General features: G+C 43.2%; 1 protein-coding gene across 5 annotated transcripts; it reads left to right on the top strand.

The window, feature by feature from the left end:
- Nucleotides 1-1053: 1053 nt before the first annotated feature.
- On the top strand, nucleotides 1054-6451 carry LOC111856103 (terminal nucleotidyltransferase 5C). Of its 5 annotated transcripts, none has more exons than XM_023835797.2 (2): nucleotides 1054-1210; nucleotides 2249-6451. In XM_023835797.2, the coding sequence occupies exon 2, from the start codon at nucleotides 2260-2262 to the stop codon at nucleotides 3442-3444; it is 1185 nt and encodes a 394-aa protein (XP_023691565.1). In that variant the 5' UTR covers nucleotides 1054-1210; nucleotides 2249-2259; the 3' UTR covers nucleotides 3445-6451. The 5 variants fall into 5 exon arrangements, with proteins under 5 accessions (XP_023691565.1, XP_023691574.1, XP_023691547.1 ...); XM_023835806.2 differs by having other exon boundaries at nucleotides 1055-1287; XM_023835779.2 differs by having other exon boundaries at nucleotides 1055-1312.
- Nucleotides 6452-12593: the final 6142 nt, after the last annotated feature.

The raw sequence follows: 12593 nt of genomic DNA, 5'->3' as shown, positions 1-12593 counted from the left end.
TGGCTGTGGCAGACTACAGCTGACCGCTTCAACAAATACCAAAAGGGCCTGTCAGTTATGCGCTTGCAAGTGTTTACATTGCTTAAGATCAGCAGCATTTCACAGAAAACCTTATGCCCTTCATTAATTTGCAGTCTAGGCTGCACCGAGATGCTCCTCACCAGCCCATTTCTGTATGGGCTGATTGGTTTTATGTTCTGGAAATGGTCTGGGGTTACTATGTTAATGGTGCTCTTCCACACCTCCTTAGGTTAGGACCTTCTACCTCAACCAAATAATTAGTACAGATCAGGTCAAAATACTCTCCTGGAAAAATCTCTTGGAAGCTGTTGCCATTCCTACCATTTCAAAAAGCTAAAAACAAATTATCTTTCCAAGATTAAATATCTTCTTTAATTCTGGTTTTGGAGCTACACTGTGTGTTCTAGGTCAATAGTGCAGTACATCTGGTTTGCACAATTACATTAAGCTTGTAAATTCTTGTTTTATCTTTTATCTTTATTACTATTTTTATGTTATGACTGTTTTATAGCCCCCGGATGCACACTGAAGTTGGAAATTGCGCTTAATAAAATATATTTATTGTTATATTATGTGGTCAGTGGGGGAATGAGACGCCTGTTTGCAGATGGTGCTTGGGTGGATAGGGGTCCTGTCTTTAAAATATATATTTATTTTAGAAAAGTAATGTCTTAAACCATTAACTACCCATGACCTCCATTACGCTACATGCGTATGTAAACTTTTACCTGTATTACTGACGTGCAAATCCGCTTTACTTTTACGTATATATTTTTGGAACTGGTACCACTACAGGCGTTGGTATATGTTTTACTTTTATTTGATAGCTATTTATACACTGATATTGCATTTTACATTAAAATGTACCTAACCCAGCACAAACTAAAAATTACAGGAAGGATTGAACCCGCAAAACGTGGGTCCGTCATCGCCAGTGCTTCTAGTTGCCTGGCAACTCTCCCCCCTCACACACACCCACCAAAAAAAATCAACCAATCAAAATCGCCTAGCGCATTAATACTAAACAAACACAGAAAACGCGTTTTAAATCCAAACATTGAGATGTGGTGTGTTTGCTGTGTTGTCGCTCTTGTTTTGTTTTAATGCCATTTCTGGTTTTGCAGGACGCCGCTTCAGACGCTGGCGTCCCTGATGCAGACCAAGCGCGGTAGGGGGGCTGGTCTCTGAGGTGAGTCCGGCTGTTCTTCGGCGGAGGTTATAAGGCTGCGCCCCGGCGGTTTGCTCTCATAGCTCGGCGGTCCTGCCGTAAGTTCTGGAGTCGACGCTAGCGGTGACTATCCCCTCCCCTCCTTTTTCTTTGTGAAGTTGTTTTTTTCCCCCATCTTCTTTATATTCTATTAAGAGTTATTAGAAGGACTCATTTTTCCTAGTAGGTACAACCTTTACGTTCTCTTTTTTTATACGCGTCTTTAATGTGTCGCCTAACGGCTCAGGAGAGCGTTCTCACAACTTTGCTAAGAGGCTAACGTCGGCTAAATGTTTGGCTAAAGCTGCGCAAATGACTTCGCTGACCGTGCGGCACGCGAGCATTTGTTTCTTATAAGTGTGAGAATGTGCATTTAAGCGAGAGCACGCTGCTTCTTTCAGTGAGTCAGCCCCTCTCCGGAGTTTTGCTAGCTGGCTAAGTGCTCTCTTCGCATTCTTGGCTGTAAATGCGCTTGTTAAACCCGTAACTTTTTTGTACTTTGCAACTTGGCAGACTTGGCCTTAAATGTGCGTTTCCTTAATCGAAGTGTTTAGTGGTAATTCTTTTTTCGTTTGTCCAAGTTTGCTCCCCATCCTAAACTCGCTTAAAGCGTATTTGCAAGTCGCCCAGATAATTTCAGACCTAAATTTCTAGTACACCAAACTTGATGGCGATGCATGCAATTTGAAAGGGGTAATTAGATGCCAGAGTAAAAGTTTCTTCGGTGGTTTGTGTACGGGCTGGCGCAGCAGTGGAACCATGACTGCGTGGAAATGTAACGAAGCATGTTATGCTGATCGACGTTTGGTTGAGTCCATAATGTTCACCCAATTTTTGTGTGACGCGTTTCTTCTTTAAACTTGTGTCGGCATGGGCAATTAATATAAGCACATTAGACCTGCTTGTCTGTTTTAAACTGGGTGGATGCTTACGATTCTGTCTTCGTTGTAGCTTTTTAAAGCACGTTCTGCTACGATATTTTCAGTGTGAAATATAAGCCTTGTTTTTCACACCCTATAGATTTTTTTTAAATGGAAACATTGAAGATGACAACCATGGCAGAAGCTATGAGCAGTAGGGACTCTGAGTCCTGCAGCGTGCTGAGCTGGGATCAGGTGAACCGCCTGAATGAGGTGCTGACGGGGGCTGTGCCTGTGCACGGACGAGGCAACTTCCCCACCCTGGAGGTGAGGCTGAAAGACATTGTGCAAATTGTTCGAAACCGCTTGGAACAAAAAGGAATAGTAGTGAGGGATGTGCGTTTGAACGGCTCTACTGCCAGCCACGTGTTGGTTCAGGACAACGGATGGAGCTACAAGGACCTAGATCTAATTTTCAGGGTGGACCTTCCAAATGAGGCAGAGTTTCAGCTCATCAGAGACGTGGTGTTGGGCACCCTTCTGGATTTTCTGCCAGATGGGGTGAACAAGGAGAAGATCACGCCTATGACCCTCAAAGAGGCTTATGTGCAGAAACTGGTGAAGGTCTACACCGACCTTGACCGGTGGAGCCTCATTTCTCTGTCTAACAATGAGGGACGAAATGTGGAGCTAAAATTTGTTGATTCAATCCGCCGTCAGTTTGAGTTCAGTGTGGACTCTTTCCAGATTGTTCTGGACTCTGTTCTGTCTTACTATGATCTCTCTGAGAACCCCATGTCCCAGCACTTCCACCCCACTGTGGTTGGAGAGAGCATGTATGGAAATTTCGCCGTTGCACTCGACCACCTGAAAAACAAGCTGATTGCCACCAAGCGGCCAGAGGAGATCCGTGGAGGGGGGCTGCTAAAGTACTGCCACCTTCTGGTGAGGGGCTTTCAGCCCACTGACCAGGACGAGTTCAAGGCTTTGGAAAGATATATGTGCTCCCGCTTCTTCATCGATTTCCCTGACATTGTGGAGCAGCAGAGGAAGCTGGAGTCCTACCTGCAGAGCCACTTCATCGGCGAGGAGAAGAGCAAATATGACTATCTCATGATACTCCACCGGGTTGTGAATGAAAGTACAGTGTGCCTTATGGGACATGAAAGGCGTCAGACCCTCAACCTGATCTCCCTGACTGCTTGCCGCGTGTTGGCAGAGCAAAATGCCATACCAGACGCCTCTAGTGTCACCTGCTACTATCAGCCTGCCCCCTATGTCAGAGACCTGAACTTCAGCAACTATTATGTGGCCTCCTGCAGCCAGTCAATTCCAACATGGTTGCCATGTAACTGAGGGACAGAGGGACACCAGTTTATTAACAGGGTCTGTGATTATAATTCTTCTATCTTCCCTTTATGGGTATAAACGCAATATTTAAATGGACAAGTGTTTGACTTTTTGTTGTGATTCTCATTACTCATTCCTTTTTATATGGGTGGCAAGATTACTGGACCCGTGGTTTTTTTGTGAGTGGTTTTTTTTCTCTTGCACTTATGTTGTCTCAGGTTTGTCAATCCCTTTCTCTTTTGGGTCCTGGGTGAAGAATAATTTGGTCTGTGACCCTGCTCCCCCTTATTATATGGGTACTGGGGCAGGCATATGGTATTTTTATTGTGGTGGGCTTGGAGTGGTGAAGCAAAAACAGAATTGTGCCTGCATTGAAGTTTAGTAGTAAGATGTATTTCTTTTCTTTTTTTCTGCATTTTTTTCCCAAATACTTGAGGGAAGTGTAAGTATATAAGCAGGTATTGGTGTTAAAAAGATATTTTGAATGTTTTTGAATTCTACATTCTTTCCCTTTTCGACATCAAAAGTGTAACTTGGAAATGAGGGGTAAAGACCTGGTAATTATGTATAGAATTACGATATGAAAATATAAGCTTTTGTGGTAGATAAAGTATTAGGAGTTCACTCCTGCCAATAGACTACTTGCTCATCTTGTATATGGGATTGTGGAACTTTGTCGACCTTTAGTGGATTTTGTTACAGTATTCTCCATTCTGTGATGTAATTTTTGGCCTGAAGAAATGTTGAAAAATCATGAAAGTTCTTGTAAGATGGAAATTTTAGCTTACCTACAGGATGTGTTACTTCTCCCCCCCCCAATGCCTTTTTTCCATGGTGTCTGGAGATAAGAGGGTCAGTCCCTGGGTTTGCCTTAAAAGGAGTGCTGTAGTTTGAGTCGTTGATGGGCCCTTGTACTGGTTTGCACTGAAATGGAATCCTGGTCTATAGCAGGTCAGCCAATAAAAGCAATGGCGATCTATAATTATCTTCAGAGTGAGTCAAGTGGGGGTTGGGGTTTGGGGGAGGGGGCGCTGCCTCTGCCAGTGTGACAACTATTGATGCTAACTTGGTCTCTCTTGTTGGGTAGAAGTTTGGGGGGTTGCAGTCAGCATACCTTTCTGATCAGTGCAGAAGACAGCAGGCCTGATTTGCAATTTTGTAGTACATCTACACGGTGTAAATTGATTTAAGTATCAGTCGAGATTGGCACGTCAAGCGTATTCCATGGTGGTAGCAGATCCCTGCTGTGGTGTCACAGATTCCTGCTGACACAGGCAGTTCTGCCCTCTGCTTCCTCTGGACTGCCATACATAGTATTTCTCAGCAAACTTGTTGCCCTGCCAAAAATGCTTGCTGTCTATCATTTTACCATTCAAAGGGAGGAAAGTAGCAGCCATGGATATTTAAGGGAAATTGCCAGTTGGCCATACAGAGACAGGCACCTCACAGGGTTCATGCGTTCTGGTATGTTTTAAATAGGGCACCTGGGTTTAGAGTGGTGGAGAAAACACACAAAAGCTCAACTTTGTTCTGCCCCCTCTGAAACATTTTATTGGCATTTGGCTACTTAATACTTTCTGCAAACCCGATTAGTCTTATCAGCTCTGTACACATGCTGGTGTGACCTGCCCGCCCCTCCACCCAATAGACCTGATAGATTGTGTCTGTTCAATCAGATTAACTAGAACAAGTGTTGGATTTACCTGGCAAAACAGAACCTGAACAGATGGATGTAGCTTTTTTTTATTATTAAAGTATCTTAGATAATGTCTCTGTCTGAACTAGTGGCTAAGTACTGAAGTGCCATTTTTGTGAATTTAAGGGTTTGATGCAGATGTCTTCCTCCTTTCAGCTCTTAGACACATTGTTGAGGATGCTTTTGCAAGGTTTTTGTTTAAAGTCCTTTAAGTGTATAGGTACCTATTACCATGTGGCCTTGTATGCATTTCAAATCTTCCCATGGGATTTTGCTTTAGTTGTTCTGAGGCATGGGGGTGTTTATATTGAAAATGTTAAGCAGTTCTGGAAGCTGGATTGGGGAAAAAAATACAAGGGGAGGGAACTAATATGATGGCTTGATTTATCTTTGCTTTGAAATGAAGGGTTTGTAGACAGGTGCAGGTGAGTTTTGGTTTTGGTGGGGAACCAAACCCCTGAAAATGCTGTGTGTGGGGCGGGGGGGGGGGAAGACTTCTCTAGGGATTTGCTGTGTAATTATTTGTGGCTGTTTCAAACCATCCCTGTACCCTCGACTTGCATCTGTAACAGTTTCTGTCCTAATCAGAACTTCCTGTTCTGAAAACCCGAGATGATGCTCTGTGGGATGGCTTGTGGGTTTTCCCTGTGCTTCAACAAAAAACTCTTTTGTAAAGTCATTCTGGTGCTTAAGAAGTTTCTTATTTTGCACAGAAATTGTAACAAAATGCAAGTATCTTTTTGTTCTTGATCAAGTATTTTTAGGTGATGGGGTGAAAGAGGGAAATGATGCTCATCACTCACCTATGTGGGGTTGTTGTTGTGTTTTTTTTTTTTTTTTTTTTTTTTTTACATCGAAACTGGGTGGGTATGATGCCTTGCAGAGACTTATGTGAAGTCCATGTTACATTATGAATATCCCACTACCTGTTTTGAGCAAGTTCTGATCTCAAGTGCCTTCCTTGCTCCTGATTGGTGGAGGAATTTCAGGTGTGTTAGGCACTTTAGGCCGGGAAAAGGAATGGGTTTGATAGTCCTCCTCCTGGTGTGTGTAAATGTGTGTATGGGGGTGGTGGTTCCCCCCCCCCCCTTATGAATACTGGGGTCTGCAATAAGGCGCTTGTGCACGTTTGTGTGCACAAGTTATGAGGGAAAATGTTCTTTATTCCTGGAAAATTTGTGTAAACCTCTTTGCTTTGTCTTTAATTGGACATTTTTAGCACTTTAGCAATTCACTTTAACCCTCCTTGAGGAAATGTACTTCAGAAGGATGTGTTTGAAGGAACAAAAAAAATTAATAAAGTGTTCAAAGCCCAAATTCCTTTTGTCGTTTGTACTATCACTGACGGTAGCTAAATACAATTTAACTAATGAAAGAATTTTTCTGAATTAAACTGCCTATTTAGTTGTCCTGGTTACACATTTAGTGCCAAGTTTACATGTATGCTTAAAGATTGGGTAGCAAATTGGCAAAATAGACTGCAGTTTAAAAAAAAAAAAAAAAAAAAACTTGCTAATCTAAATACATTCTATCACTGCTGTTTGAGTGTTATGGGAATCTTGATTTCCCAGTTTGTGTGTGTGTGGTGATTTACCTGATTTGAATTGCTTCAGTTGATTTCAAAGCACGTCTAAATTCCAATGTCAAAATTAACTCAAATATAATCGCACTGTAAATAAACCAAAGTGTTACTGTACTGGATCAGTTATATAATAAGATGACAGATTGGTGGCTTTTGAGCATTTATAGTCCATTTTTATGGCTTCCCACTCTAAAGGGCAGCACACAACTTAAAATGGTACCTCTGAAAAGCAGTGTGTTTGACTATGCATTTTGTGTTCAGAATTCCTCTGACACTATCTGAATTTTACCCAGAGGTAGTATAACCAGAATCTGAGCCAAATGTGTTCTGCTTGTTCGTTTTTAATAAACGTTTTCCCTTTATGATTGGCTGAGCCAGTACTGCAGATACGCATATGCTTTGACCGGCTGACACTGGCAGCTACCAAGATTTTTCTGGTATCTGCCCAAATGCATTTTTGTTTAGAAAATCTGCATACCAATGTCTCATTCACATCCTAAATGAACGTTAACCTTTGCTACTTGATGAGTATGCTCCACATGCACATTGAGACCGTGCTCTCTCAAATGGCCAAATTTACTCGGATCCCTAGAAAGCAGCTCCGTTTCACTAAACAAAAGCATTGCATACTGTCTTGTTAGGGAGTGAGTGTATTTACTTGAAGCTTCTTGTGGCAAATATTTGTCCTTGTCCTTGGCTTCCGTCAACAGACAGCCCTGCTTCACACTCCTGCCTTTGAGCAGTTGGTCTTCTGTGTGTTAGTTTAGGAATAGATGCTAGAGCAGGCTATTAAGTGATTTTTGTTTTTCCATATAATAGCTCATTTCGTTTGTGGCCTTGCTTTGTTTATGCAAAACTGTTTTCTGGGAGCTCTTAGCAGTAGTGAGTGATATAGGAAGGAGGATTTTTTTCTCCTTCACCCAAGCAGGGGATCCAGTCTAACCTGAGAGTCTCAAACAGCATACCTCGTACAACCTGGACCTACACATACATCTGACTAATGATCTGGTTTAAGTCACTAACACCCCCTTGTTGTTCAGAGGTGCAGCTACTGCTAAGTGGGTGGAAGATGGCACTTTGTACGAAATTTGCCAGAAGCCTTATTCATATTCAGTCTGCAGTCTTGAACTGTGGCTTTATTTTTGGGCTTAGGAGGATTTTAATTGTTTACCTCTCTTATAAAATGCCTGGAGTTCATTGAAGCGTTACATGTTAGCCATGCTGTTTGTGAGCTGTATTTTTAATTGTGTTCTTTAACAATTTTATTAGTGTGTTCTTCCCTGCTGATCCCATCTGAGAGAGAACTTCTCACAACAGTGGCAATGAGATGGATCACTAAAGCACAGGTTTATGTAATTTTATACAGAATAGCAGCATGGCCCTGATATGTATAGCCAGTTGGGGAATAGCCCATGAATATATTTTAGACTCTGAAAAGGGGCTGGTGGTCCCCCCCCCCCCACCCCAAAAGCGCTGTAGTAGCGGTATTAAGGAGGTCATTGATTACTCTTGTGTCATAATGCTTTCTGGAAACAAACCCCTGGTCTTTTGATAAGTGAGCATACAGTATGATTGGCCATTGCAGGGAGTCAGGTTCCTATCTGGCTCCAGGTAGAGTGCTGTATCATACAGTGTCTTTTGAAGACAAGAATGTTAGTAAAAAGTCTTTGGGAAACTGTTCAGTCAGTGGTGATTGTAGGGACTCTGAGGGCCCTACGCTGAAAAAAGGGTAAACATTTGTACCTTTGCTTGTCACTAGGGCTGTACCCTCAATTTTACTTCTTAAGGTACAGAAATGGACTCTGAGGAACATCCCAAACGTACAAGCAGCATCAATGTTCCATCAATGGTACAGAAATGTTCGTCAGGGTCAATTTCTGTACATTAAAAGGTACAATTATCTACAGTTAAAGGCAGAATGGCAGACCTTTGATTCCCAAGCCACGCCATTGGCAGCCCTGCCTGTCCTGTTGCTGTGCCTTTGCATTCAGGAGCAGACACACTCTGCCTCGGCACATCCAGATCGCTGTGCAGCAGACCTCTGAAGGCACCAGAATGAAACAACCCTGTGACCCTGTGAACCGCGGCCGGCTGTTTCACTCAGCTGAGTGTGGGAGACACAATGAATGATTTCTGGAACACTGCTGATAAAAACGTACATGGCGAGACAATCAAATCCCGGAGCACAGCAGATTGGACAGTCCAATAAGAGAAACGGAAACCGCAGTGAAACGGCACCCCTACCTCAGGCCTTGGGGTAGAATTTCACCCCATGTAACTCCACCAGTACCGTGGGTCCTTATTAAGGCGTTAAACCAAGTAGTGAACTTAATTATGCTTATAATGTTTCACCCTGTAAAATACAGTGCTATGTGCTCCCAGCTCGTCTGAGATGTATGACGACGTGCATTATTGTCAGAATTCTTTGATGCTCCATCTGCTTTGTGAGAAAATGTTCATGTGGTTAAAGGCTTTTTAAGTTGGTTAAAGTCCGGATGAACAAGTTGTTTTTTTTTTTTTTTTTTTAAATCTATCTGACATCACCTTTGAGAGTGCAGGCCTCACTATGAGTCAGCATCTGGGTCCTGCTACATGGCCACATTTACAGACCATAATTTCCGTCAGAGTTTTCAGATGACTGTCACATTGCAATGTGTATTAGTTGTTAAATGCTGTGTAAAGTTTGCGTCGGAAGGGTGTTTAAGGGTGATTCGGTTTTCAGAAGAGACTTCTGACACATGTAGGACAAACACACACTCACAAGCTGTCTTGGTGCTGGCCAGAGCATTTGGCTAACGGTCGACTGACTGTCTGCCTTGTCCCGTTCCTCCACACCACACGAGCATGTGGACCTTCTGCTTTGATATAACCAGAAGGCATCTGTCCCAGGCGTGGAGGGAGAGGGTTGTGGCCCCAGCCACAAGAGAAGGGGAGAACTGTGCTGATAAATCTGTGATTTGATAGTGAGCTGTTCCCACCGCATGGATCCCTAATTGGACAGGTGGCTAAAATTCACTACTGCAGTACGTTCTGTATCTCCCGAGCTGGAAGGTCAGGCGCAGTGATGTCAAAATGCGTGAGAAGCTGAGCAGCTGAATCAAAAGACGTCCCGTCCAGGAAATGGATAACTAGCATGAATAGCCTCTCCTCAACCCTGAAAGGGTTTCTCAAACAGATGGCTATTTATGTCCTTTTTCGCATCCTGAGAAACAGGTGATGGGGCGGGGGGGGGAGAAGCAGATGTTTGTGGCCGAAACAGTCGTCGTTGCACCTTTCCTGTCACCCAGTCAAACCATTTCTCATAACTGCTGTATTGCTCCCCCACCCCTCACAGTCCCCGGTGTGTTTCACGGCTGTGCTGAGATCAGTGTGATCTCCCAGATGTCTCCCAACGCAACTCGCCGCTTGCACCTAATTTGCGAACGACCTCTCTCAACCCAAGGCTGAGCAGCCTGTATTGATTAATGGCTATCAGATGTGAAGAGTGCAGACCGATTTGAAGAAACCTCCCATCTATGTTTAACCTCATTCCAAGAGGTTTAGAAAGTCTCCTCATTAGCAAAAAAGGCTTTTTGTGAAGACAGAAGTGTGTGCTTTTAGTAAGGAAAGGTTTAATAGTAGAGTCTCGACATCATTGGATCGTGATTCCCATCCAAAACAACCGATGTTTAAAAAAAAAAAAAAAAAAAAAACTAACTAATCAGGGTTTGAAGTCTGATCTACCAAACCAATGTTTGTCAAGTTTTTTCCCCTCCAACAGTAGATGATGCTTTGGTTTTAAAACTTATTGTGAGGTTTTGGTGACAGCACAGTTTAAGTCCAAGGAGGATTTTTTCCCCCTACATTAAAAGGGGGCTTGGAAAGTGGGATTAAACTGATGTCCAAAGACCAGTGGTAGGAAAGGTACGGTCAGTGTGATCAGTATCCTCTTATGACATGCTCAGTTTTCCTTTGCTTTTCTCATTTGTTTGCATTTCAGCTGGATTACAGTCATTAGTGATTATCAGCTGGTGGTCTTCCTCTGTCTCTCTCGAAGCAGCTTAAACACGTATCACTACTAGTAAGGACAATAAGTATTTACACTTTAATGAATTGCACAAATTCTCATTTAGAAATCTTACCAGTTTGCTCAGGTCAACGATCCATTCCCTGAATCCGCCCCAACTCTGCATAAATGCAGCTAATAGAAGCTCAATCAAGGAACCCTGAATGTGCCTACAAAAACATGTGTGGACTTGTACTTCTCCTCCAGGGTGTGGAGGCTTTTCCTCCCACAATGCATAGGAATCAGCTGTGTTTTTCTGGGCTAATGATCAAGCCTCTTTTTAATTGAACTTGAATCATTGAGTCATAAGGACAAAAAGTATTGTGATCTGCCCTAATTAAGTTTGTCATGGTTGAAGTCTTTTAATGAAAAATTTCCAGAGGTCAGCTATCTCATTAATATGGAATTTCATATAAATATCAGGGTAGCGGAGCACAAATGCTGGACAGGTGCTACATTGCATCCTTTAGAGAATTCTTGCAAATTTTTGTTTAGCTAATCAGAACAATAGCATCCGATATATTAAGGGTAGTAAGAGAGAGGTAAGGAGCATGCACTGATTACAGCATGTTGCTTTGCCCAACACATGACAAACCACCTCAGGGATGAGAACCTGAGTGCAGCCTTGCAGTGAGTGATACCTCAGCACCACACTAGTTTGAATAGAATGGAACAGTGTGAATTTTTTTCTGGTGGCTGGAGTGCCACCAAAGGGTAGTAAAACTCTAATTAAATAAGTAACAACATAAGGTCTCATTTGCCAGCTCTAGTGCCCCCTAGTGGTTATAGCCTTTTACTACCTAGTCTATACAAGTATGTTTTTGTGATAAATGTTTATGGACAGTATGGTAGTCGTCTCACAATCACCTCCACTCTCTTTGTGTGTGTGTGTGTCACGAAGGATGGATCCCAGCCATACACCCTTTGCTGACAGGACTAGGCTCCAGGCCACCTACCCAGGATGAGTGGCTATGGGATGGATCTGGCCTTCATGGGGTGCAGTATGTGCCTGTCTTCAGAAGGGTGCCGGTTCGAATCCCGGGGTTGGCAAAGTAATTTCACCGTCAGAGCCCTTGAGCAAGGCCTTTAACCCTCAATTGCTCCAGGGGACCGTCTGTGACTGATCCCATGTTTTTTTCAGAAAACAAGTATTGCTTTGTATACAAGCATCTGCTGGATAATGTGATCTGCTAAATTTCATATTACTCAGCTACACCATTTTCCATCTGTTAGTCTTAAGGTCGTTTACACAGGAACGTATCTGAAACACATAATAGGTCGTTTGCACGTGTAGTCAGACGTTACAGGTTCGGTGATGCCGACAGTTGCCAGTAAGTCCATGTTTTACAAGAACAAATACGACACATTTAGAGTCTGCAGATGTTTCCTCAGCTTCTGAGCAAATGTGCATTAGTAGAACTGAACGAGGCCCACAGTGTGTGTGTGCGTGTGTGCGTGCGTGCGTGCGTGCGTGCGTGTGTGTGCGTGCGTGCGTGCGCGAGTGCGTGCGTGTGTGTGTGTGCGTGTGTGTGTGTGTGCGTGCGTGTGTGTAAGCCTGTTTTTGTGTATGTGAGAGGGGTAGCAAGCAGATACAATATGTAGGCAGGGATATTAACTGTTCAAGTACCATGGGGGCTGTTTTTAGTCCCTTAAGACTTCAGATAAAATTCCAGCCCTATGAATGGGTGAGAATTTTGGAAGCTTTGGTTAAAAATATCAGCCATTTAAGTAACTGTCTACTTAAGAGAGCTGTTCAGCTGCAAACGGAGAGGCTTTCTGCCTGATGAGGTCCTTAGCAATCTTCATGTATGGTCCATGTGGTCTCCCCCTTC

This window comes from Paramormyrops kingsleyae, chromosome 1 (genome assembly GCF_048594095.1).
Source record: "Paramormyrops kingsleyae isolate MSU_618 chromosome 1, PKINGS_0.4, whole genome shotgun sequence".
In the NCBI taxonomy this organism is placed as follows: Eukaryota; Metazoa; Chordata; class Actinopteri; order Osteoglossiformes; family Mormyridae; genus Paramormyrops; species Paramormyrops kingsleyae.
Note: the sequence above shows the minus strand (reverse complement) of the source record. Positions and strands in the feature narration are given on the sequence as shown.